The sequence below is a fragment of the Coregonus clupeaformis genome, chromosome 35, assembly GCF_020615455.1.
Source record: "Coregonus clupeaformis isolate EN_2021a chromosome 35, ASM2061545v1, whole genome shotgun sequence".
Taxonomy (NCBI): Eukaryota; Metazoa; Chordata; class Actinopteri; order Salmoniformes; family Salmonidae; genus Coregonus; species Coregonus clupeaformis.
This window is the reverse complement of record NC_059226.1, coordinates 1025226-1052853: the sequence shown is the minus strand read 5'-3', so window position 1 is coordinate 1052853 and position 27628 is coordinate 1025226. Positions and strand designations below refer to the sequence as shown.

The following is a 27628-nucleotide window of genomic DNA, read 5'->3' as shown; positions in this document are numbered from 1 at the left end:
CTAACAAAAGCCATTGGGCCCCATAAATAGTAAAACATATATTGTCTCTGCTAAAAGTGGATCTCTCTGTGTGTGTGTGTGCATGCGTGCACATGGTCATGTGTGTGTTACTGTCCCTCCCCACGGTTTCTGCCACCAATTTCTCCCCAGCTCCATGATCTTCCCTCCCAATTCTTACTTTCCCTCAAGCTAGCCTACCTCTCCCCTCTGCCCCCCTCACCTCCCATCTCCACCCCAACAATAACATTACCCCACCCTGTCTGTCCCTGACTCCATGTGTAAAACCCTGTGGCCCCTTTCTCCTCGGAGCGCTAGCTCCCCTCCAGGCCCTCCACACTCCCGTACCAACATCTGCCTTCTCCTCTCCTTTGTGACTTGAGCTTTCACAGATGTTAAACAGTAGAAAAAAAAAACAGTAGAAAAAAGAGCAGGGGGAAGGAATTCACAACAGCAGAAATACAGGTCTGGACTGGAAGGATGGCAGACAGTACTTACAAAGGCAATGGTGTTTGTTCTCTTGAGCCTCCCGCAACTATTATACAGTTGCAGTGTAATATAGTGTAGTGTTCGGGTAGGGTAGTGTCTGTGTGTGTCCACTGTTTGATTGGTTATGGGGTATCAATAAAACGTTCCAATTTGTGTTCAAATTCATTTATTTAACAGAATGTAATAAATGGGTGTTCTTCACCAAACAAAGATGTTTGATAATGACTCCTACAAATGAGGGTCTGGTATAAATAGTGTAACTTAACAAAGGGAAAGAAAAATGATCCGACAACACTTAGCCTATTTGTTTGATTATAATGTGATGCTAATAAAACTATTATTAATGCTCTTGATTGAGAAATAAAAAAACGGTATTGTATACATCTACACAAAATGGAACGTCATCCTGAATGTCTCAAGATTTGTTAGGCTTTATTATGTTCAAACAGAACCTCCAGACATAGCCCATTCCATCCGTTCTGTCAGAGCCCTTAAACATTCCCATCATTTTTCATGAGTTATCGACTTTTAATGACTAGGGCCATGTCACCGCCTTACCTCTCACAAGCTATAAATGTCATGTTACATTTCATGGAAAGACATTCATGGAGAAACAGCAGCCAGAGTCAGAGTAAAGTACTTGAATGTGGGCAACGTAGCCTTCTTACTGGAACTGCTGTTTGTCAATATTGCTATTGTGTCTGACAGAGAGAGACAGATATTTTCGATTTTGTTTGTTGAATTAGATGCTGGATATTTATTTAATTTAGTATTTGTAGGTATTCTTATTGTTGTGGCTTTAGTTTTCATATGTTTGATGTGTATCACTTCGCTTTGGCAACATCGACCTTGTCATTCATGCCATTAAAGTATATTGTATTTGAATGTTATAGAGAGAGAGAGAGAGAGAGAGAGAGGCTGACTCAGGATTCTCCTCCTCCCCTCCCCTCTCCTCTCTCTCTCAGCTGATCGACACGACTTGCACAAGAGACTTCTACGAGAGGTAAGTTACAGCATGCTTTACTATCAATCACATTAAGTGTCATTCTGCGGTGGCTTCTGCACAATACCAAGAGTGCACGTCTCACGCAGTCCCGCATCTTTCATTTGGCTATATTAAACATAATGTCTAACTGATGGGCGTCGTCAGAAGTTGCAGACAGGAGGATAGAGGAGCACCAGAGAGTGAAGTTGCAAATAAAGCAGCCGCAGCTAGTTTCAATAGTTGGCCGCCTCTCTACATGACCATACAGGCATGGCCGTAATTACATAATAATTCAAGCTAATTTCTACTATTGCACACTGCACGGCTTGACAGGGTTATGTTTCAGAGGACAAATGGCTCTCGACCTTCGCCTCTCCCGAGAACGTAGGGCAGTTGCAGCGATGGGACAAGACCTCATATTATGAGGACAGGGAGGTCCGGATGTTTTTGGGAACCCAGTCGGGGTCTCAAATTACTGTTGAGAGTTAGAATAGTAGAATAGACAAGGTGCAATTTCGAAATGTAGTTGTGCATCAGCAGTTTTCCTCTTGCTATATGTCACTCAATGACAGTCACTCAATTAGCTCATGTCATAAAACATTTTTGGATTAGTCTAGTGGAGAATCTCAATTGCATACTCCTCGTGTCCTCTCTCCTCGCCTCCTTCTCAAAACCCTTTGGAGGAGAAGTTCAGAGGGGAGGGATCTCTGTACATTGAGTGTACATTGAGTGTTCTAGTTAGTCTAGCCAGCTATCTAAATTTGTAGTAATCAGGGCCGAATTACTGACAGGTAACGCTGGGCACTAGCCCAGGGATCCTAACCTCCAAGGGGCCCCCATTAATTTTGTTTGTCATTCTCACTCAGATATCATATTAACATGACTTAAGTCATGGCAAAATGTGTAGAATTGCATGGAATTAGCTGTAAAACTGCACAAAAAATATTCTGTAAAGCAAATTCATTTGTTTACTTTTTTAAATAAAATAATTTTCCTGCTAACGGATCCCTCTGTATGTATTAAACTATAGTTTGTTATCCTGGTGCTGAGTTAATGTGAGTTAATATGTAGCTGCTAATTGTATACAGTGAGGGAAAAAAAGTATTTGATCCCCTGCTGATTTTGTACGTTTGCCCACTGACAAAGAAATGATCAGTCTATACTTTTAATGGTAGGTTTATTTGAACAGTGAGAGACAGAATAACAACAACAAAATCCAGAAAAACGCATGTCAAAAATTTTATAAATTGATTTGCATTTTAATGAGGGAAATAAGTATTTGACCCCCTCTCAATCAGAAAGATTTCTGCCTCCCAGGTGTCTTTTATACAGGTAACGAGCTGAGATTAGGAGCACACTCTTAAAGGGAGTACTCCTAATCTCAGTTTGTTACCTGTATAAAAGACACCTGTCCACAGAAGCAATCAATCAATCAGATTCCAAACTCTCCACCATGGCCAAGACCAAAGAGCTCTCCAAGGATGTCAGGGACAAGATTGTAGACCTACACAAGGCTGGAATGGGCTACAAGACCATCGCCAAGCAGCTTGGTGAGAAGGTGACAACAGTTGGTGCGATTATTCGCAAATGGAAGAAACACAAAATAACTGTCAATCTCCCTCGGCCTGGGGCTCCATGCAAGATCTCACCTCGTGGAGTTGCAATGATCAAGAGAACGGTGAGGAATCAGCCCAGAACTACACGGGAGGATCATGTCAATGATCTCACGGCAGCTGGGACCATAGTCACCAAGAAAACAATTGGTAACACACTATGCCGTGAAGGACTGAAATCCTGCAGCGCCCGCAAGGTCCCCCTGCTCAAGAAAGCACATATACATACTCGTCTGAAGTTTGCCAATGAACATCTGAATGATTCAGAGGAGAACTGGGTGAAAGTGTTGTGGTCAGATGAGACCAAAATGGAGCTCTTTGGCATCAACTCAACTCGCCGTGTTTAGAGGAGGAGGAATGCTGCCTATGACCCCAAGAACACCATCCCCACCGTCAAACATGGAGGTGGAAACATTATGCTTTGGGGGTGTTTTTCTGCTAAGGGGACAGGACAACTTCACGGCATCAAAGGGACGATGGACGGGGCCATGTACTGTCAAATCTTGGGTGAGAACCTCCTTCCTTCAGTCAGGGCATTGAAAATGGGTCGTGGATGGGTATTCCAGCATGACAATGACCCAAAACACACGGCCAAGGCAACAAAGGAGTGGCTCAAGAAGAAGCACATTAAGGTCCTGGAGTGGCCTAGCCAGTCTCCAGACCTTAATCCCATAGAAAATCTGTGAAGGGAGCCGAAGGTTTGAGTTGCCAAACGTCAGCCTTGAAACCTTAATGACTTGGAGAAGATCTGCAAAGAGGAGTGGGACAAAATCCCTCCTGAGATGTGTGCAAACCTGGTGGCCAACTACAAGAAACGTTTGACCTCTGTGATTGCCAACAAGGGTTTTGCCACCAAGTTTTGCAGAGGGGTCAAATACTTATTTCCTTCATTAAATTGCAAATCAATTTATAACATTTTTGGCATGCGTTTTTCTGGATTTTTGTTGTTGTTATTCTGTCTCTCACTGTTCAAATAAACCTACCATTAAAATTATAGACTGATCATTTCTTTGTCAGTGGGCAAACGTACAAAATCAGCAGGGAATCAAATACTTTTTTTCCCTCACTGTAGCTAATAGGCTATCTGTTTGTAGATTGACTGAGGTAAATGAAGCTACAGGAACCAATTTGATAATGGTTGGGGTCATTTTAGCTTGTTTTTACAGTTTTCCAAATAGCATTTTTGAGTTTTTAAATAGTATAGAAATGCAGTAAATGAGCTTCAACGTTCAAAACATTTTCAAAATTTCACAGTATTATTCCAACATCATAGTGTGGACTTATATGTAAGAAATTGGAAAATCAAATTTTTGACTGCACTGGGCATTTAAAAATGCACTATGCAGAATTCACTCTGCCATTTCCTGGTTGCTAAAATTCTAATAGTTCGCCGCCTGTCACTGGTGTAGAGAGGAGTAGGTAGGAGGCAGTCGCAGGTTTAGAACTACTGATTTTATTAAAGCACCATAGCTTAAAGCGGGACGAAACCCACAGTGCAAAATATAAAGTACTCAGGACATAGTAGGAGAGATACCTCTCAGGAAAACAAGCAACATATACAATGACCGACAAAGACAAATGACAGAGGGAGTATATATACAGTGATAGAGTGGGGATTGGAACCAGGTGTGTGTAATGATGACGAGACAAGTCCGGGGTTGATGAGTGAAAGGCATTTGCCAGCAGCAGGTTGTGGCAGCAGCTAGAAGGCCGGCGATGCCGAATGCCTGAGCTAGACAAGAAGGGGAGCCAAAGCGAAGGCTGGTGTGACAGCCTTTAGGCTGGCCTAATTTCAGTTTATGTGACAAAACAAGCAAGTATAGTGTAGAGAATCATTGTACCATTTAAACCGCTGTGAAATACGCTATATACACAAAAGTATGTGGACACCCCTTCAAATGAGTGGTTTTGGCTATTTCAGCCACACCCGTTGCTGACAGGTGTATAAAATCGAGCACACAGCCATGCAATCTTCATAGACCTGGTCCTCTGTAGCTCAGCTGGTAGAGCACGGCGCTTGTAACGCCAGGGTAGTGGGTTCGATCCCCGGGACCACCCATACACAAAAATGAAGGCACGCATGACTGTAAGTTGCTTTGGATAAAAGCGTCTGCTAAATGGCATATTATTATTGTTATTATTATAGACAAACATTGGCAGTAGAATGGCTTTACTGAAGAGCTCAGTGACTTTCAACGTGGCACCATCATAAGATGCCATCTTTCCAACAAGTAAGTTTGTCAAATTTCTGCCCTGCTAGAGCTGCCCCGTTCAACTGTAAGTGCTGTTAATGTGAAGTGGGAACGTCTAGGAGCAACAACGGCTCAGCCGCGAAGTGGTAGGCCACACAAGCTCACAGAACAGTGCTGAAGCGCGTAGCGCGTTTAAATTGTCTGTCCTGCAACACTCACTACCGAGTTCCAAACTGCCTCTGGAAGCAACGGCAGCACAGGAACTGTTCGTCAGGAGCTTCATGAAATGGGTTTCCATGGCCGAGCAGCCACACAAAAGCCTAAGATCACCATGCGCAATGCCAAGCGTCAGCTGGGGTGGTGTAAAGCTCGCCGCCATTGGACTCTGGAGCAGTAGAAACGCGTTCTCTGGAGTGATGAATCACGCTTTACCATCTGGCAGTTCGACGGACGAATCTGGGCTTGGCGGATGCCAGGTGAACGCTTCCTACCCCAATGCATAGTGCCAACTGTAAAGATTGGTGGAGGAGTAATAATGTTCTGGGACTGTTTTTCAAGGTTCAGGCTCCTTAGTTTCATTGAAGGGAAATCTTAACGCTACAGCATACAATTACATTCTAGACGATTCTGTGCTTCCAACTTTGTGGCAACAGTTTGGGGAAGGCCCTTTCCTGTATCAGCATGACAATGCCCCCGTGCACAAAGCGAGGTCCATACAGAAATGGTTTGTCGAGATCGGTGTGGAAGAACTTGACTGGCCTGCACAGAACCCTGACCTCAACCCCATCGTACACCTTTGGGATGAATTGGAACGCCGACTGCGAGCCAGGCCTAATCGCCCAACATCAGTTCCCGACCTCACTAATGCTCTTGTGGCTGAATGGAAGCAAGTCCCTGCAGCAATGTTCCAACATCTAGTGGAAAGCCTTCCCAGAAGAGTGGAGGCTGTTATAGCAGCAAAGGGGGGACCAACTTCATATTAATGCCCATGATTTTGGAATGAGATGTTTATCAAACAGGTGTCCACATACTTTGGTAATGTAGTGTATATAAGGACATATATGGCCACATTACTTTTCCGTATGGGGCAGCTTGCTCCGAGATGCTACTGTACTTGATTTATCTAATGCAGATTAGTCTACTGCAGCATTCCACTGGCTTTATTAGCGTGTTCTCTAGTCTAGCACACCACCAGATCATATAGCTTTAAACCCAGACTGTACCATGCCACTGCTACTACACGTCAAGTCAAACTTGGTTAACCATGCTTGTGTTACCATCCGCTTGGTCTAGGACTGCAGGCCAGCTTTGCTGTGGTTTATGGATATTAACTCAAACAATGTGTGCTGGATTAGCTGAATCATGATTCATAAAGTCAGCCTTTACGCTCTGTTTGCTCTAGAGATCTACCAAGTGTGCATTCCAAATGGCACCCTTTTCCCATAGAGCACACATTTTTTGACCAGGGCCCAAAGTACTGCACCATATAGGGTATAGGGTACGATTTGGGATAGCGTCCAAATGTCCATCTTATAAACTGTAAAATTGAACTCTGTGGCACAACTGTCAACTAAAGAGGCTGAATGATTTAAAGCTCTCCTTATTATCAAATCAATTTAGTTATTTCTGAAGTAACAAAACATTTGGCCCATAGCTAGCCTGTACAATCAAAACACTATCAAGATACTGTACCTCAGTACACTTCACAAGTTTACATGGTTCACATTTTTTGCGGAGATTAAGCATTTCATTGTACAGAGTACTATGCTGTCTCCCGTGCATATGACAATCAACTTTGATTTGATTTTGATTTGACAATCCCAGAAAAAGACCATCAAGATCACTCAGATGTCTGCAGATCATGGACATTTATTTCAGGGACATTATGGAATAAACTATAGCATTGCTATACTGTCTGAGACTATGGGGCTGGCATCATAGAAAACGACCAATGATGGTCATGGTTTGAATCGAAGCTCCAGACAACAACACTGCTGTCTCGTGGATAGTTCATTGCTGGCTCGTGTTCACCATTCCTAAACCTTCCCTGCTCCCCTCCATGCAAATATACTCTATGTTTTCTCTGGATCCAAACCACTCTTTCCCCACTATCCTGGAACAGCAGTGGGACACATAATAATTTAGTTGCTAAGCAGAGACTCTGATATTTCAGTAGATGTTTTTTTATCGATCTTATTCATGTGGATATTCATTAAACCACTATAGCAGGGGGTTCCCAAACTTTCTGGACCCATGACCACATTTTGATATCTGATTATTTTTTGCGTGTGAAATAGTTTTATGTAATTAACAGCCAATGTTTACTTTGTTAATTGTGGCTATGACAGTCAATTTTAAAACATTCTAACAGTATTTCTGATTGTATTCTCAACTCACCATCATATACTTTTAATGTGGGGCTATGACAGTCAATTGCAAATGAGTCTGACATAATTTCTCTTATCTCACCACCACTAATGAGATGGGTGTGCTTGATGCATGGTCGACAGTTCGCACCTCATCTCTCCTGTCACATCCAACCTGGATAGATATTCGTTTTTAATACAGACGAGAGCACTGAATCAGCATACCATGAGTTTTAATGCCCCGAGGGAGACGGCACAGTATTCCCTTTGAGTCGTGAACCAAATCTCCTCCATAGTGACCTGTGAATTCCTTGTCTTCAGCATTCGGTCACATGACAGCTCGATCAGCTGTTCAATTTCACTTACCGGCATGTCAACTGAGCCAGGATCAGTCAAACGGATTTAGCTGATTTGGTCACTCATCTGTAGAAATGTTTTGTATTTCCCCTTCATGCTTGCGTTCAGTTCCCCAAATATGTCTGTTACATAGGCAAGGAGACACATTTTCTTTTCAATACACAGAAAGTCAACAAAGTCTGTTTGTGTACATCCATTGCGAATGACAACAGTTCCTCTCTCAATTCTAAAACACTCCCCCTCGATAACCACCAAGCCTCGGTGTGAAATAGAACATTGTCATGCTCTGATCCCATATCTCCACATAGTTTTGCGAACAGGCGTGCGATGTAGTTTGCAATTGAAGTTACCTGCTGCATATCTCAGAGTTCTGCGTTCAGCTCATTTGCCACCAGTTGCTCTCGGTGTATCCATTATAGCTCAGTGGGTGTATCATATGCAGGGGGAGAAACATTCATAATTAGAATGCAGAGGCCTGCCCGCCGTCCCGTGATAGATGGAGCCCCATCTGTGCAAAATCCCACCATTCGATCCCATGGAATCTGATTTTCGTCAATATAGCCACGCAGCACACTGAACATCCCCTGTGCCGTTTCATGCTCGGGAATCGTGAGACAGAACAATATGTCCTCATGAATAGCATCCTCCGACATGTAGCGAACAAAAGTCAATGAATGGGCATCTCGGCCCTCACAGCTAACATCCATTTGGAGAGCATAAGGTGGGGAGTTTTTGAGTCGTTCAGTCAGTTTCCTCTTGATTGCTAGCTATAGCATCAATTCTTAGTTTCACAGAGTTGTCTGACAAAGGTATTATTTTCACCATAACAATTGCGGCCAGTAAAAACAGTTGATAGTCCCACTAAGCCCAAACCTGATGGGTTGGCGTATCGCTGCAGAATGCTGTGGTAGCCATGCTGGTTAAGTGTGCCTTGAATTCTAAATAAATCACTGACAGTGTCACCAGCAAAGCACCCCCACACCATAACACCTCCTCCTCCATGCTTTACGGTGGGAACTACACATGCGGAGATCATCCGTTCACTCACACCGCGTCTCGTAAAGACACGGCGGTTGGAACCAAAAATCTCAAATTTGGACTCCAGACAAAGGACACATTTCCACCGGTCTAATGTCCATTGCTCGTGTTTCTTGGCCCAAGCAGGTCTCTTCTTCTTATTGGTGTCCTTTAGTAGTGGTTTCTTTGCAGCAATTCGACCATGAAGTAGCCCTGTGTAGCTCAGTTGGTAGAGCATGGTGCTTGCAACGCCAGGGTTGTGGGTTCGTTTCCCACGGGGGGCCAGTATGAAAATGTATGCACTCACTAACTGTAAGTCGCTCTAGATAAGAGCGTCTGCTAAATGACGTAAATGTAATGAAGGCCTGATTCACACAGTCCCCTCTGAACAGTTGATGTTGAGATGTGACTTGAAAGTTTCCAAGTTTCTGTTTTGACTGTCCTTCATGTCTTAAAGTAATGATGGACTGTCATTTCTCTTTGCTTATTTGAGCTGTTCTTGCCATAATATGGACTTGGTCTTTTACCAAATAGGGCTATCTTCTATATACCCCTCTACCTTGTCACAACACAACTGATTGGCTCAAACACATTAAGAAGGAAAGAAATTCCACAAATTAACTTTTAAGAAGGCACAACTGTTAACTGAAATGCATTCCAGGTGACTACCTCATGAAGCTGGTTGAGAGAATGCCAAGAGTGTACAAAGCTGTCATCAAGGCAAAGGGTGGCTATTTGAAGAATCTTAAATCTCAAATATATTTTGATTTGTTTAACACGTTTTTGTTTACTACATGATTCCATATGTGTTATTTCATAGCTTTGATGTCTTCACTATTATTCTACAATGTAGAAAATAGTAAAAATAAAGAAAAACCCTTGAATGAGTAGGTGTGTCCAAACTTTTGACTGGTATAACATTTTTTAAACCAGAATTTTGGAAATTTCTCCTTGGCCCTATTTTCATGCCAGGTGAACCCACATGGGGTCGCGATCTCTAGCTTGGGAACAGGTGCATTATAGTATCATGTACCCTACTCATGGTATAACATGAATACCTCTTTGTCATACTTGTTTTTTCTTAGGGCTCGATTCAATCTGTATCGCCGAAGTTCAGCACTATAGCATGATTTACATTTAAAGGTAATTTCCGATTGAGCCTACAGTACATATGCAGCGTTTACCATGAATGCAGTCTCTGCTAACGTGGGAACATTGCATTTCTATTGCGCTGTAGCGCAGCTCTTCGGATTGAATCGAGCCCTTACTATTTGAGTCATGTAATAGACAACAATGTAGAAACTGATATGATGCTGGAATTACATGATATTTCTCTCCACTATGAATGCTTTATTTATCCTGTCAGCAGGACCAAATTACAACTGTACCTTCATGTTCATAATAACAAACATCACTGTCAATGTCTTGGATTTAATACACTCAAATAATACACTCTCATTGTCCAAAGATTTACAGCACTTACTAGGAAGCCAATATGTAATTTGGGTGAACTATCCCTTTAAGGGTCAAAAGGTCAAAGGTTGTGTCTAATCTGTCTGTTGACCATCCTTGTCCTCTCAGGTGCAGCAGCCATGTTTGACCGCCTCCACCTCCTGTGCCCCGTCCTCCTGTTCCTCCCCCTGGTCATCCCTGTCGAGCCCCCCGGAAGTGCCTCTCCTGCCCCCTGCCGCCGCTGCTGTGACGACCTGGAGCCACAGGAGGGCCCCCCAGCCGCTCAGACGGGGGACCAAAAGAGTGGCCTGAACCAGATGCCTGAAGTCCGCACCTTCATCAACATGACCATCCTCAAAGGTGCGCCTGGATTGTGCCTTTACACCTGCAATAAACATAGCTTGATCCCAGGTCTCTTTGTGGTGTTTTGCCAACTCCTATGGTGGTTGTCATGCCAAAGACAAAACAATTGGCAAAACAGCACAAAGAGATCTGGGACCAGGCTATATTGTACACACTGACTGAATTCCATTTGATTGGATTATGAGTATGCGTATTCCAATCCAAGGCTCTACTCAATTGGACTTCTAAATACCTATAGAGTTAGGGCCTGCTCGCGTTTGACACATTTAAGAGACTTGGTAGGATTCTAGACATTAAGATTGGCTCGGTGTTCATGTGATTCACCAGAGGAGAAGGGCTGCCCCTGGACTTAATGAGGTTGTTGGGTTTCAAACTGACCTTTTCATTGAATGCCTTTAAAGTCTATGGACTGGAGGCTAAAAAGTCTGCTGCTATTTCAGAACATTAACCTGGCATTGAACTTGCTTATGTGGCAGAATACATGACCAATAACGTAACAGTTTGTGTGTGTGCGTGCGTGCGTGTTTGTGTGCTCACCAGAGAGTGTGACCTGACTCTTGCTTTCCATGCAGTGGCTTTCCAAAAATAAAGCAGCAGAAAGAAATATCCTGTTGAAGATAAGCAGAATTCCAGAACCCTAAATTCTCATATACTGAATGGGCTACAATTATGAGAACTCTGGAGTGACTCCAAGTTTACGTAACGTTCCTATCTGGACTCGAGAAAATCTGGAGAAAATCATAAACAATCTGTCTACACAAAGTCTTCCATGATCCATGTTATACTAACTTTAATCTCAACATTACCCCATTTGGACCTTTAGTCTACATTACTGTGTCATAGCTCTCCAATGACTCGTGCTGTATATTTTCCATCTTGCCTCACAGGGGACAAGGGAAACCGCGGGGACAGGGGGACACCTGGGAAGTCTGGTGAGGAAGGCGCTCCTGGATCCCGAGGGCCAATGGGCCCCAAAGGAACCAAGGGCCAGGCAGGCCCCCCAGGGGACCCCTGCAAGACCCAGGACGCAGCCTTCTCGGTGGGGCGTCGCAAGTCCCTCCACAGCGTGGACTACTACCAGGCCCTTGTGTTCGACACAGAGTTCGTCAACCTCCACGGCCACTTCGACATGTTCAAAGGAAAGTTATACTGCTACGTCCCTGGGATCTACTTCTTCAACGTCAACATCCACACCTGGAACTTTAAGGAGACCTACCTGCACATCATGAGGAATGACAAGGAGCAGGCCATCGTGTACGCCCAGCCCAGCGAAAGGTCCATCATGCAGAGCCAGAGCCTTATGTTGCCCCTTGAGCTCAATGATGAGGTGTGGGTCCGGCTGTACAAGAGGGAGAGGGAGAACGCTGTGTATAGTGACAATGTGGATGTTTACATCACCTTCAACGGATACCTCATCAAGCCCACCCTGGAGTGAGATGACCTGCTGGGTCGTGTTCAGTAGGCACAAAACTGAAGAAAATGCTCTAAACAGAGTCAAACGGGGAGGTACTATCGGAACTTGTCCAGGAAGAAACGCTTGTTTTCGTTTTTCGTTTCAAAATGTTTAAAATGTGTTTAAAACGGTGTGCCCTAATGAACATGGTCCCCAACTGACCTGAGGGGAGGGGGCTAGAGGTCAGAGTTCAGAGTTCAGGAAGTTCCGATTGAAAGAGGGGCCTCTTTACACAGGGTTTTCATTGACGCACACACCCACTTTTAAGTGCCTCTATACGCTGCAATGGGATACTTGGGGCTTGTAAGGTAATGACTCCATGTCCATAGATTCCTTCTCCCCTGTATTGAAAAAAACAATATTATTAGATGTACAGTACCAGTCAAAAGTTTTTCTTTATTTTTTACTATTTTCTACATTGTAGAATAATAGTGAAGACATCAAAACTATGAAATAACACATATGGAATCATGTAGTAACCAAAAAAGTGTTAAACAAATCAAAATATATTTTATATTTGAGATTATTCAAATAGCCACCCTTTGCCTTGATGACAGCTTTGCACACTGTTGGCATGCTCTTAACCAGCTTCATGAGGTAGTCACCTGGAATGCATTTCAGTTAACAGTTGTGCCTTCTTAAAAGTTAATTTGTGGAATTTCTTTCCTTCTTAATGCGTTTGTGTAACGATCCCGGCTGTCTGAGTCGGGGTCTGGTCGTAATCTCCAGTTTCCCGAGGGTTCGGGAACGCTCCGGGGAGCGCTCTGGTTTCCGCACCTGCTTCCTATTAGCAATCTGCACACCTGGGCCTAATCAGCACCTTTCTTAGGCTCTGGCCCAACATCCAGTTCCTGCCGGATCGTTAGCCATGAACAGTAGGTGTTCTGTGTATCAGTTGAGCGTTCTAGCGTGAGTTTTGTTATTTTTGTACTTTGTTGAGTTTTTGTGTCCTTACCTCCGTTTTTGTTCCACCTGCAGTCACACGTCCGGAACCTTCACCCCACCTCTGCCTGATGGTCGGCGGCTGCCGAGCCATCACTGGACCCAGACTGCACCCCCAACTACTCAACCACGCCGCCCGCTCTGTCCCTGGATTACTGCACCTTTTGTTGTATCTAATAAACCCTCACCTTCGTTCAACTCTCCTTGTCCTGGTCTGCTTTTGGGTTCTGGCTGAGGGAACTGTGACAGAACGATCCGGCCAATTATGAACCCAGCGGACCTGGACTCTGTTCGCCATGCCATTACCCAGCAGGAGAAGATGTTGGGCCATCATAGCATGGTACTACAGGAGATCGCGTTGTCAGTTCGGAACCTTTCTACCGGCCTGACGGAGGTCCAGAACCAACGCCAGTGTCCGGTGGAGGACTCACTACCGGTTTCACCCATCTCGCCTGCCGCTTCTGAAGTTGTGTCCCTCCGTGAGCCCAAGGTCCCGACGCCGGATAAATATGAGGGGGAGCTGGGAAGATGCCGTTCCTTCCTTATGCAGTGTGGATTAGTGTTCGATCTACAGCCCTACTCTTATGCCACTGACAAGGCTAGGATAGCCTTTTTGATTGAGTTGCTGCGTGGTCGAGCGCTGGAGTGGGCTTCAGCCGTTTGGGAACGACAGGATCCCTGCATGGCTTCATACCAGGGGTTCACGGCCGAGATGAGGAAGCTCTTCGACCATTCCGTCCGAGGGAGGGACGCAGCTAGGCGTCTGTTTTCTCTTCACCAAGGAACTTCGCAGCGTGGCCGACTTCGTGATCGAGTTCAAGACGTTGGCTGTGGAGAGTGGGTGGAACGAGGAGTCTTTGCAAGCGGCCTTTTACCAGGGCCTGTCGGAGCAGCTCAAGGATGAGTTGATCTCCTATCCGGAGCCTAGTGACCTGGACAGCTTGGTAGCCTTGTCTATTCGGGTGGATAATCGAATCCGAGAGCGAAGGAGGGAGAAGCAATGGGGTCCGTCCAATCGATCAGCTTCTCAGTTCCCAGTCGGATCGGGTGGTGGACCAGAACACGTCGATCATTCTCCACCACTAAGGATTAGTAGAGAGGACCTCTCTCCCGATTCTGAACCCATGCAAGTGGGGCGGCACGGGTTAACCAAGGAGGAGCGTCAACATAGACGTAAGACCAACTGCTGCCTCTACTGTGGTCGCTCGGGACATTACATCTCCACTTGTTCCCGGCGGTCGTCAAACTGCCCGGCTCGCTAAAGTTGGGAGGACTTTTAGCGAGCCAGTTTCAACCTCTCAGTACCTCTGTCAGACCCCGCTTCCCGGCTACCCTTGTGAACAGGAATCAGAGCTTGCGCTTAACGCTTTTATCGATTCAGGTGCCGATGGAAGCTTTCTTGATGCCGAGTTGGTGGAACAGCTGGGGCTTTCCAAGGAGCAATTGCCGGAAGCCATTGAAGCGACCACTCTGAACGGCAGTAGTCTGGCACGTATCACGATGAGGACTGAACCGGTTAAGATGCGGTTGTCGGGGAATCATTCGGAGATGATTTCATTTTTCATTCTGCCGTCTTCCCATGTTCCTCTGGTCCTTGGATACCCCTGGCTGAAGGAACACAATCCCACGTTCGATTGGGCGACGGGCAAGGTAACGAGTTGGAGCCTTGATTGTCATGCTAACTGTCTCAAGACTGCCTGCCCCCCATGCGGTTCCCAGTCGGGTGATTGAGGCTAAACCCCCAGATTTGTCCCTGGTTCCCGAGACATATCACGATTTGGGGGAAGTTTTCAGTAAGCAGAAGGCTCTGTCACTTCCTCCCCACCGACCATATGATTGTGCCATCAACCTGGTTCCTGGAGCTGTCTACCCCAAGGGAAGGTTATACAGTATCTCCCGACCTGAACGTGAGGCGTTGGAGACCTACATCAAGGAGTCCCTAGCTGCTGGTCTCGTTCGTCCCTCGTCATCACCCCTGGGGGGCAGGATTCTTCTTTGTGGGAAAGAAGGATGGCTCTCTTCGACCGTGTATTGATTATCGGGGTTGAATGACATCACGGTCAAGAACAAGTATCCCCTGCCCTTGATGAGTTCTGCCTTCGACTCCTTACAGGGTGCTACGGTGTTCACCAAGCTAGACCTACGCAATGCGTATCACCTGGTCCGGATCAGAGAGGGGGACGAGTGGTTGACGGGTTTCAATACACCGATGGGTCACTTCGAGTATCAGGTGATGCCGTTTGGACTGACCAATGCTCCAGCGGTATTCCAGAGTATGGTGAACGACGTCCTGAGAGATATGATCGGTCTCTTCGTGTTTGTTTACCTGGATGACATTCTGATCTTCTCGAAGGAACCTTCCGACCACGTCCAGCATGTCCGGCAGGTTCTGCAGCGATTGTTGGAGAATCGTCTGTTCGTGAAGGCCGAGAAGTGCGAGTTTCACGCCCACACTACATCCTTTCTCGGGTACATCATCTCCAGGGGTGAGATTAGGATGGATCAGGAGAAGGTTAGAGCGGTTCTGGAATGGGTCCAGCCCGGCACGAGATTGCAACTCCAGAGATTTTTTGGGGTTTGCGAATTTCTACCGCAGATTCATCCGGGATTACAGCCGTGTGGCCGCTCCATTAACTGCCTTGACTTCCAGTATCAGGACCTTCAAGTGGAATCCGAGGCGGATCGTGCGTTTCTGGATTTGAAGAGGCGATTCACCAACGCACCGATTCTCTCTCAACCGGACACGGCCCGTCAGTTCGCTCGTTGAAGTGGACGCGTCGGATGTGGGAGTTGGCGCCATCCTGTCGCAGCGATGCTCCACGGACAGTAAACTCCATCCCTGCGCCTACTACTCTCGTCGCCTTTCGCCTGCAGAGAGGAATTACGATGTGGGTAACCGGGAGCTTCTCGCGGTGAAACTTGCCTTGGAGGAGTGGCGCCACTGGTTGGAGGGGGCGGAGCAACCGTTTATTGTCTGGACTGACCACAAGAATCTTGCTTACGTGCAATCGGCTAAACGTCTCAACTCCCCGTCAGGCCAGGTGGGCGTTGTTTTTGGGACGATTCAAGTTTGCCCCTGACGTTCCGACCTGGATCTAAGAACGGCAAGGCGGACGCCTTGTCCCGGATGTTCTCCAAGACGGAGGAGAGTGGGTCCAAGACCGAGACTATTCTCCCCCGGAACTGCGTCGTGGGAGCAGTGATGTGGAAGATTGAGGAGGAGGTGCTGGCGGCCCTTCGGACTCAGCCCGGTCCCGGGAAACGGTCCACCCGGTCGGTTGTTTGTGCCTGAGTCGGTTCGTCCTGCTGTCCTCAAATGGTCCCACGCCAGCAAGATGGCTTGTCACCCCGGCGTGGCTCGGACTATGGCGTTTCTTCGCAGACGTTTTTGGTGGCCTGCCATGGCCGAGGATACTCGGGGGTTTTGTTGCTGCCTGTCCAGTGTGTGCGCAGAATAAGAGTACCAATCGGCCCAGCTCTGGACTACTTCATCCCCTTCCTATTCCCCGAGCGTCCATGGTCGCATCTGGCCCTGGACTTCGTCACGGGGTTGCCCGCTTCTGTGGGGAACACGGTCGTTCTGACTATCGTGGACAGATTCAGCAAGTTCGCCCACTTTGTGCCTATTGCCAAGCTTCCCTCTGCCTCGGAGACGTCCGAGATCCTGGTTAGGGGAGGTTTTCAGGGTCCACGGTTTGCCCAGTGATATCGTTTCCGACCGTGGCCCTCAGTTTACCTCTGCTGTCTGGAAGTCCTTCTGTTTGGCCATTGGAGCTACAGTCAGTCTCACATCTGGTTTTCACCCCCAATCCAATGGTCAGACGGAGAGAGCCAACCAGAAGATGGAATCCACGCTACGCTGTCTGGTCTCTTCCAACCCCACCTCCTGGGCCTCTCAGTTGCCTTGGGTTGAGTATGCCCACAATACTCTCCCCTACATCTGCCACTGGGATGTCTCCCTTCCAGTGCCTGTATGGCTACCAACCTCCCCTGTTCCCTTCTCAGGAGAAGGAGCTCTCAGTGCCTTCTGTTCAGGCCCATATTCGGCGTTGCCACCGGACCTGGCATCGGGCCAGAAAGGCACTCCTTAGAGGTTCGGACCGGTATCAGCTCCAGGCGAATCGTCGCCGGATCCCCGCCCCCACCTATACCATCGGAGATAGGGGTTTGGTTGGCCACACGGGATCTTCCGTTACGGACTGAGTCTAGGAAGTTGTTACCGAAGTTTATTGGTCCGTTTGTGGTGGAGAAGGTGATCAATCCAGTGGCAGTGCGACTCAAACTACCGAGGACGCTCAGAGTCCATCCCACCTTTCATGTCTCCTGCCTCAAGCCTGTCTTCCTCAGTCCTCTGTTGCCTCCTCCGCCTCCTCCTCCTCCTCCTCGGATGATCGGAGGTGGTCCTGCCTACACGGTGCGTCGCATTATGGATTCCAGACGAGCGGGGCCGGGGTTTCCAGTATCTCGTGGACTGGGAGGGGTATGGTCCTGAAGAGAGGAGTTGGATTCCGCGGCGACAGGTCCTAGATGCGGATCTCATCAGGGACTTTTACCGCCTCCATCCTGGCGCTCCGGGGAGTCCGCCCGGTGGCGTTCGTCGGAGGGGGGGTACTGTAACGATCCCGGCTGTCTGAGTCGGGGTCTGGTCGTAATCTCCAGTTTCCCGAGGGTTCGGGAACGCTCCGGGGAGCGCTCTGGTTTCCGCACCTGCTTCCTATTAGCAATCTGCACACCTGGGCCTAATCAGCACCTTTCTTAGGCTCTGGCCCAACATCCAGTTCCTGCCGGATCGTTAGCCATGAACAGTAGGTGTTCTGTGTATCAGTTGAGCGTTCTAGCGTGAGTTTTGTTATTTTTGTACTTTGTTGAGTTTTTGTGTCCTTACCTCCGTTTTTGTTCCACCTGCAGTCACACGTCCGGAACCTTCACCCCCACCTCTGCCTGATGGTCGGCGGCTGCCGAGCCATCACTGGACCCAGACTGCACCCCCAACTACTCAACCACGCCGCCCGCTCTGTCCCTGGATTACTGCACCTTTTGTTGTATCTAATAAACCCTCACCTTCGTTCAACTCTCCTTGTCCTGGTCTGCTTTTGGGTTCTGGCTGAGGGAACTGTGACAGTTTGAGCTAATCAGTTGTGTTGTGACAGGGTGGGGGGGTATACAGAAGATAGCCCTATTTGGTAAAAGACAAAGTCCATATTATGGCAAGAACAGCTCAAATAAGCAAAGAGAAATGACAGTCCATCATTACTTTAAGACATGAAGGTCAGTCAGTCTGGAAAATCTCAAGAATTTTGAAAGTTTCCTCAAGTGCAGTCGCAAAAAACATCAAGCGCTATGATGAAACTGGCTGTCATGAGGACCACCACAGGAATGGAAGTCCCAGAGTTACCTCTGCTGCAGAGGATAAGTTCATTAGAGTTAACAGCCTCAGAAATTGCTGCCCAAATAAATGCTTCACAGAGTTCAAGTCACAGACACATCTCAACATCAACTTTTCATAGGGGACTGTGTGAATCAGGCCTTCATGGTCGAATTGCTGCAAAGAAACCACTACTAAAGGACACCAATAAGAAGAAGAGACCTGCTTGGGCCAAGAAACACGAGCAATGGACATTAGACCGGTGGAAATTTGTCCTTTGGTCTGGAGTCCAAATTTGAGAATTTTGGTTCCAACCGCCGTCTCTTTGTGAGACGCGGTGTGGGTGAACGGATGATCTCTGCATGTGTAGTTCCCACCGTAAAGCATGGAGGAGGAGGTGTTATGATGTGGGGGTGCTTTGCTGGTGACACACTTAACCAGCATGGCTACCACAGCATTCTTCAGCGATACGCCATCCCATCTGGTTTGGGCTTAGTGGAACTTTCATTTGTTTTTCAACAGGACATTGACCCAACACACATCCAGGCTGTGTAAGGGCTATTTTACCAAGAAGGAGAGTGATGGAGTGCTGCATTAGATGACCTGGCCTCCACAATCCTCCAACCTCAACCCAATTGAGATGGTTTGGGTTGAGTCGGACGGCAGAGTGAAGGAAAAGCAGCCAACAAGTGCTCAGCATATGTGGGAACTCCTTCAAGACTGTTGGAAAAGCATTCCAGGTGAAGCTGGTTGAGAGAATGCCAAGAGTGTGCAAATCTGTCATAAAGGCAAAGGGTGGCTATTTGAAGAATCTCAAATATAAAATATATTTTGATTTGTTTAACACTTTTTTGGTTACTACATGATTCCGTATGTGTTATTTCATAGTTTTGATGTCTTCACTATTATTCTACAATGTAGAAAATAGTACAAATAAAGAAAAACCCTTGAATGAGTAGGTGTGTCCAAACGTTTGACTGGTACTGTATATGCTGACAAGGAGGCGGGGAGGGAAAAGCTATTCCTATGACACAAGGAAAGAATTGTCCTCTTAAAGACACAAACCCCTTTATAAACATCTGGCAGTAATGGATTTCACTATTGGTTGTTAGCTTTATTAGGAGTTGTCACATGAACAGACACACAGGTTGAAGTGCTTTGAAACCATTAGTGATTCAAGAAAGCCTGGTTGTCTTCCCAAACTATGCTCTGCCCTAATACTGTCCTTTGTCTCAGATGTTTTTTCTGGACACAAGTCTAGTGTGTATGCTAGTTTTTTTGTGTTCAGTTTCTGAGCTCTTGATCAATTTGGTCTGGTAAAGCTGTTCATAAGATTCTGATATTTTCCAGCTTGATATCAGTTGCACGGTTGTATAAATGAAAAAGACTACAGTAGTCATTACAGTGGGCTTGCGAATTTGAATAAATAAGAATAATATGAGGATAGTTCGATCTCAACAGGGATCCCTTGGTAACAGGATACAGACATTTTATTTACAGTTTGGTGCTGTTTCTATTTGCTGTTCTCTAGTCACAACCTGATGTGGGAGACTAACAGTGCCAGCTGGAATAGGGTACCATTGCACCATTCAAACAGGGTTGACATGGATCAAGTATTCAATAACACAAAGAATTGATTGATTCCAAAAGTCACAAATATAATTTTTTTATGAACAGTTCTCTTGGCAGTATTTCCTTCAATGACAGCAGCTGAGACAAGTCTTGTGAGATTTGACACCTTGCACATCAGGGAATTTAAATTTGTACGGAAATATCAGAGGTTCCTTGTGTGATACTATTTTGCCAGGTACTCTGAAATGTAATGGAGTGAAACCCAGTAAAACTCCAACAGTAACATTGCTTCAGGAAATAGAGCATTTCAAAAGGCTAGAGTCAACACAAATCCAGTTGCCAGGAGTAGCCTTATGCTGAAATACCCTACATAATTCATGGTGCTAAACATCCTTCAATCATTTTTAAAATCACACTGCAATTGCTTGCAAATGTGTGGCATTATTGCAGGTTTATGAATGTCTGTGTGAGAGTCAGAGACGGGCTTTACAGGTATGCAAAAGGGATTTTTTGTTGTTGTAAAGATTCAAAACAGGATGTCAGAGGTGCAGGTAAGTTTCCTCTAGTAAGTCATCCAGACAGAGCTCAACCCTCATATCACATGCAGAAAGGAGTCCAGAGATAAAACAAATATAAACTGTTGATCAAAGGGTTGATTACTTGCGAAAATACAGAGAGTGAATGAAGGACTAAGCAAGGATTTTATATTTGGAACTGAATTGCAAATAGAATTCTATATGTGTTTAATGGTGTGACAGACAGTTGCTTTTCAATGGAATGGCAGAGTGCAAGCTATCCAAAACCCTTGTATGTACTTACAGTACTGTGGCCCTCATAAACCAATTCCTAACCATGCAGGTCAATGCTTTTAACAATAGGTGGCATCCTTCAGTCAAGTTCAAACCTCTTCACACAGCACTCTGTTGAATGTTGTTGAATGGGGAATGAGTTGATGGGAAGTTAGCTTTGGGAAACCATTCAGGGGATAACTTTTTATTTAGAATTCAGAACTGTTTGGCTGTTCAAGTTACTTGATTGTCTGTCTCCTTATGGTGCTAAATAATGTACAAAAAGGTGCTACATTATATTTTGTTTTGTAATTCAAATAAATGTACATATTCTGCTTGAACATGAATGACATATGACCAATACATATTTTACATTCTCTTTGCAAACCTTTGTTAATAAAGATATTGACACATATTTGTCTCAACCTCAAGCTTGATTGTTGCATGCTTGACACATCTGTCAAACAGTTGCAGTCGAGCAAGGAAAGGTACATAAGAGAAGAGGTCAACACCCACTTTACATGTCTTCATAAATCAACAACCTCTATTGTTATAGGACCTATCATCTGTTCTTTTGAGTGCCGAGGGATTACTGTAGCCTTCTGCCAAAGGCAATGAAAATATCCTGGTTGGATGGACCGGTTAGTGCGCTAGAGTGGAGCCGAGTTCAAGCCTCCCAATTCTCTATGTCACAAGAGCACCCTTGACATAACTAGGGCCTCCGTTGGACATGGGAAACACAGCAGTAACATATTTCATGATTGTTTTGATGAAGCATTATGGAGCATTCCTATCCCTCTCTATGGTTGAGCTGACTGAGACATTAGTGGTTTAAATGCAACCTGACCACACTGGGCAGGCGTTCCCTCTTTGGTCTGGTTTTCTCTGTGTAGTCCCAAGGAGCATACACTTTCCTCTAGCCTTAATATAAGTCTTCCACCACACCACAACACTCACTCAGCCAAGACACACACAATGAGCATTCCACAGTTTTTTCTTGGTTCGATCTGCAGTGGTGGCCAGCTACACCCTGTTCTCAAACTACAGGCCATTCCACTGCTGTTGTAATGGGGACTATAAATTAGCCTAATATGTACAAACTCACTGCTTGGCAATGGCATGCTATGGTATCCATCTGCCACACAGACAGACTCCTCTCAAGCAGGACTCCACCTGACTTCATCCTCTGTAGTTTAGTTGATAGAGCATGGTGTTTGCAACACCAGGATAGTGGGTTCGATTCCCGGGACCACATACATGAAATGTATTCATACATGACGGTAGGTGGCCTTGGATAAAAAAAAAAAACAGCAACCGAAAAGCTATTGGGGTGATGCAAATGACATTGGGAAACAGGGTAGATCTTGGCCATAGTAATGTAAATAATAATAATAATTTGAGTTTACAGCACCTGGTATTCCCAGGCGGTCTCCCATCCAAGTACTAACCAGCTACGGCCACAAGCGTATTTTCTTTTACCCCATTTGGGGTAAAGCTTGGCCCATCGCTGCAACTCCCCATTGGGCTTGGGAGAGGCGAAGGTTGAGTCATGTGACCTCCGAAACATGACCCGCCTGGCCGCGCTACTTCTTATCACACTGCTCGTTAAACCCGGAAGTAAGCCGCACCAAATGTGTCAGAGGAACACCTTTCGACTGACGTCAGCTTGCAGGTGCCCGGCCCTGCCACAAGGAGTCGCTAGAGCGCAATGAGCCAAGGAAAGCCCCCCGGCCAAACCCCCCCCTACCCCGGACGGCACTGGTCCAAATGTGCACCGTCCTATTGAGCTCCGGTCACGACCGGCTGTGACAAAGCCTGGGAACGAACCGCTGCGCCACTCAGGACCCTACTTTACTATTTATAATATTGACAACTTTTACTCCACTACACTCCTAATGAAAATATGTACTTTCCCTGACACCCAAAAGTACATTTACATTTAGCAGACGCTCTTATCCAGAGCGACTTACAGTGAGTGCATACATTATTTTCTTCATACTGGCTCCCCGTGGGAATCGAACCCACAAGCCCAGCGTCGTCCAGGGTAGGGGAGGGAATGGCCGTCAGGGATGTAGCTCAGGGAATGGCCGGCAGGGATGTAGCATGTCGTTTGCAACGCCAGGGTTCGATTCCCACGGGGGGCCAGTATGAAAAAAAAAATTATAATGTATGCACTCACTAACTGTAAGTCGCTCTGGATAAGAGCATCTGCTAAATGACTAAAATGAAAAAAATATATATATTTCTGACTGTATTTTCAACCATCATATACTTTTAATGTGGGGCTATGACAGTCAATTACAAATTAGTCTGACATAATTTCTCTTATCTCACCACCACTAATGAGATGGGTGTGCTTGATGCATGTCGCGTTGGAGCTTCTCAAAGTCAGGGGGTGTGGTCGACGGTGCGCACCTCATCTCTCCTATCACATCCAACCTGGATTGATATTTATTTTTAATGCAGACAAGAGCACTGAATCAGCCTACCATGAGTTTTAATGCTCAGAGGGAGATGGCACAGTACTCCCTGAGTCATGAACCAAAACTCCTCCATAGTGACCCATGAATGCGTTGTCTTCAGCATTCGGTCACATGACAGCTCGATCAGCTGTTCGAGTTCACTTACTGGCATGGTGTGAAATAAAACATTGTCATGCTTTGATCCCATATCTCCACATAGTTTTGCGAACAGGCGTTTGCGGTGTAGTTTACAATCGAAGTTACCTGCTGCATATCTCAGAGTTCTGCACTCAGCTCTTTTGCCGCCAGTTGCTCTCGTTGTATCCATAATAGACAAACATTGGCAGTAGAATGGCCTTACTGAGGAGCTCAGTGACTTTCAACCGTCATAGGATGCCACCTTCCCAACAAGTCAGTTCGTCACATTTCTGCTCTGCTAGAGTTGCCCCGGTCAACTGTAAGTGCTGTTATTGTGAAGTGGGACCTTTAGGAGCAACAACGGCTCAGCCGCAAAGTGGTAGGCCACACAAGCTCACAGAATTGGTCCGCCGAGTGCTGAAGCGCGTAGAGAGTAAAAATCGTCTGTCCTCGGCTGCAACACTCACTACCAGTTCCAAACTGCCTCTGGAAGCAATGTCTGCACAATAACTGTTCGTCGGGAGCTTCATGAAATGGGTTTAGATGGCTGAGCAGCCGCACACAAGCCTAAGATCACCAATGGCAATGCCAAGTGTCGGCTGGAATTGTGTAAAGCTCGCCGCCATTGGACTCTGGAGCTGTGGAAACGCGTTCTCTGGAGTGATGAATCACGCTTCACCATCTGGCAGTTCGACTGACAAATCTGGGTTTGGCGGATGCCAGGAGAAAGCTACCTGCCCCAATGTATTGTGCCAATTGTAAAGTTTGGTGGAGGAGGAATAATGGTTTGGGGCTGTTTGTCATGGTTTGGGCTAGGCCCCTTAGTTCCAGTGAAGGGAAAGGTTAACGCTGTAGCATACAATGACATACAAGACGATTCTGTGTTTACAACTTTGTGGCAACAGTTTGGGGAAGGCCCTTTCCTGTTTCAGAATAGCAATGCCCCTGTGCACAAAGCGAGGTCCATACAGAAATGGTTTGTCGAGATCAGTGTGGAAAAACTTGACTGGTCTGCACAGAACCCTGACCTCAACCCCATCGAACACCTTTGGGATGAATTGGAATGCAGACTGCGAGCCAGGCCTAATCGCCCAACATCAGTGCCGACCTCACTAATACTCTTGTGGCTGAATGGAAGCAAGTCCCTGCAGCAATGTTCCAACATAGTATTTTACTGGGTGACTTTCACTTATACTCGAGTCATCTTCTACTAAGGTATCTTTACTTTTACTGAAGTATGACAATTGAGTACTGACCAGGTGAATTCAGGTGAAAGATATGATCCGTTATTGATGTCACTTGTTAAATCCACTTCAATCAGTATAGATGAAGTGGAGGAGACAGGTTAAAGAAGGATTTTTAAGCCTTGAGACAATTGAGACATGGATTGTGTATGTGTGCCATCCAGAGGGTGAATGGGCAAGACAAAAGATGTAAGTCCCTTTGAACGGGGTATGGTAGTAGGTGCAAGGCACACCGCTTTGTGTCAAGAACTGTAACGCTGCTGGGTTTTTCACGCTTATCAGTTTCGCATGTGGATCAAGAATGGTCCACCACCCAAAGGATATCTAACCAACTTGACACAACTGTGGGAAGCATTGGAGTCAACATGGGCCAGCAACCATGTGGAACGCTTCGACACCTTGTAGAGTTAACTCAATATTTGGAAGCTGTTCTTAATGTTTTGTACACTCATTGTATATAGTGAATATGGTGCCATTTGGGACAAAGCATAGGTGAAGTGGACAATAGCCAGTATTGTTCCTGTTCTGTTTTCCCGAGTTAATCATTTCAATAACGCTACACCCACTCTACAGTAGTAAAACCATTTTTCTTTTATGTTGTTTGAACTGAGATTTAGTCATCTAGTTCTTTCCATGACTATTATCAGTAGCCGTGTGTTTTATTTCTGTCACTGTCTCCCCATTTCTTTCACATACACTAATAACGGCTAATGTTAGTCAGGGCAGTGGCATGATCCTCATTTGTATTTGTATTTATTATGGATCCCCATGAGCAAGGCAGCAGCTACTCTACCTGGGGTCCAGCAATATAAGACAGTTACAGTTGAAGTTGGAAGTTTACATACACTTAGGTTGGAATCATTAAAACCCATTTTTCAACCACTCCACAAATTTCTTGTTAACAAACTATAGTTTTGGCAAGTCGGTTAGGACATCTACTTTGTGCATCACACAAGTAATTTTTCCAACAATTGTTTACAGACAGATTATTTGACTTATAATTCACTGTATCGCAATTCCAGTGGGTCAGAAGTTGACTGTGCCTTTAAACAGCATGGAAAATTCCAGAAAATGATGTCATGGCTTTAGAAGCTTCTGATAGGCTAATTGACGTAATTTGAGTCAATTGGAGGTCTATCTGTGGATGTATTTCAAGGCCTACCTTCACACTCAGTGCCTCTTTGCTTGACAAAAGACCAGAAGCCAAGACCTCAGAAGAAAAATGGTAGACCTGCACAAGTCTGGTTCATCCTTGGGAGCAATTTCCAAATGCCTGAAGGTACCACGTTCATCTGTACAAACAATGGTACGCAAGTATAAACACCATGGGACCACGTAGCCATCATACCGCTCAGGAAGGAGACGCGTTCTGTCTCCTAGAGATGAACATACTTTGGTGCGAAAAGTGCAAATCAATCCCAGAACAACAGCAAAGGACCTTGTGAAGATGCTGGAAGAAACAGGTACAAAAGTATCGATATCCACAGTAAAACGAGTCCTATATCGACATAACCTGAAAGGCCGCTCAGCAAGGAAGAAGCCACTGCTCCAAAACCGCCATAAAAAAAGCCAGACTACGGTTAACAACTGCACATGGGGACAAAGATCGTACTTTTTGGAGAAATGTCCTCTGGTCTGATGAAACAAAAATAGAACTGTTTGGCCATAATGACCATTGTTATGTTTGGAGGAAAAAGGGGGTAACTTGCAAACCGAAGAACACCATCCCAACCGTGAAGCACGGGGGTGGCAGCATTATGCTGTGGGGGTGCTTTGCTGCAGGAGGGACTGGTGCACTTCACAAAATAGATGGCATCATGAGGAAGGAAAATTATGTGGATATATTGAAGCAACATCTCAAGACATTAGTCAGGAAGTTAAAGCTTGGTCGCAAATGGGTCTTCCAAATGGACAATGACCCCAAGCATACTTCCAAAGTTGTGGCAAAATGGCTTAAGGACAACAAAGTCAAGGTATTGGAGTGGCCATCACAAAGCCCTGACCTCAATCCTATAAAAAATGTGTGGGCAGAACTGAAAAAGCGTGTGCGAGCAAGGAGGCCTACAAACCTGACTCAGTTACACCAGCTCTGTCAGGACGAACAGGCCAAAATTCACTCAACTTATTGTGGGAAGCTTGTGGAAGGCTACCTGAAACGTTTGACCCAAGTTAAACAATTTAAAGGCAATGCTACCAAATACTAATTGAGCGTATATAAACTTCTGACCCACTGGGAATGTGATGAAAGAAATACATTCTTAAAATAAAGTGGTGTTCCTAACTGACCTAAGACAGGGACTTTTTACTAGGATAAAATGTCAGGAATTGTGAAAAACTGAGTTTAAATGTATTTGGCTAAGGTGTATGTAAACTTCCGACTTCAACTGTACATTTTAAATACTACATGACATTTCATAACCCCTTACCCAACACATTCAGTGTGTTCCCTCAGGCCAGCAGTCCACCACCACATATCTACAATACAACATCCATGTGTACGTGTGTGTAGAGTGAGTGTCTTATCATGCCTGTGTGCATCTCTTCACGGTCCCCGCTGTTCCATAAGGTGTATTTTTATCCGTTTTCTTAATCTGATTCTACTGCTTGCTTCAGTTTCCTGATGTGGAATAGAGTTCCATGTCGCCATGGCTCTATGTAGTACTGTGCGACTCCCATAGTCTGTTCTTGACTTGGGGATTGTGAAGAGACCTTTGGTGGCATGTCTTGTTTTATTTTATTTAACCAGGTAAGCCAGTTGAGAACAAGTTCTCATTTACAACTGTGACCTGGCCAAGATAAAGCAAAGCAGTGTGATAAAAACAACAACAACACA

The 27628-nt window shown here is 45.6% G+C and overlaps 1 protein-coding gene across 1 annotated transcript; it reads left to right on the top strand.

The window, feature by feature from the left end:
• Positions 1 to 1409: 1409 nt before the first annotated feature.
• On the top strand, positions 1410 to 12705 carry LOC121551079 (complement C1q tumor necrosis factor-related protein 1-like). The gene is made up of 3 exons (XM_041863611.1): positions 1410 to 1489; positions 10598 to 10828; positions 11719 to 12705. The coding sequence occupies exons 2-3, from the start codon at positions 10609 to 10611 to the stop codon at positions 12264 to 12266; spliced, it is 768 nt and encodes a 255-aa protein (XP_041719545.1). The 5' UTR covers positions 1410 to 1489; positions 10598 to 10608; the 3' UTR covers positions 12267 to 12705.
• Positions 12706 to 27628: the final 14923 nt, after the last annotated feature.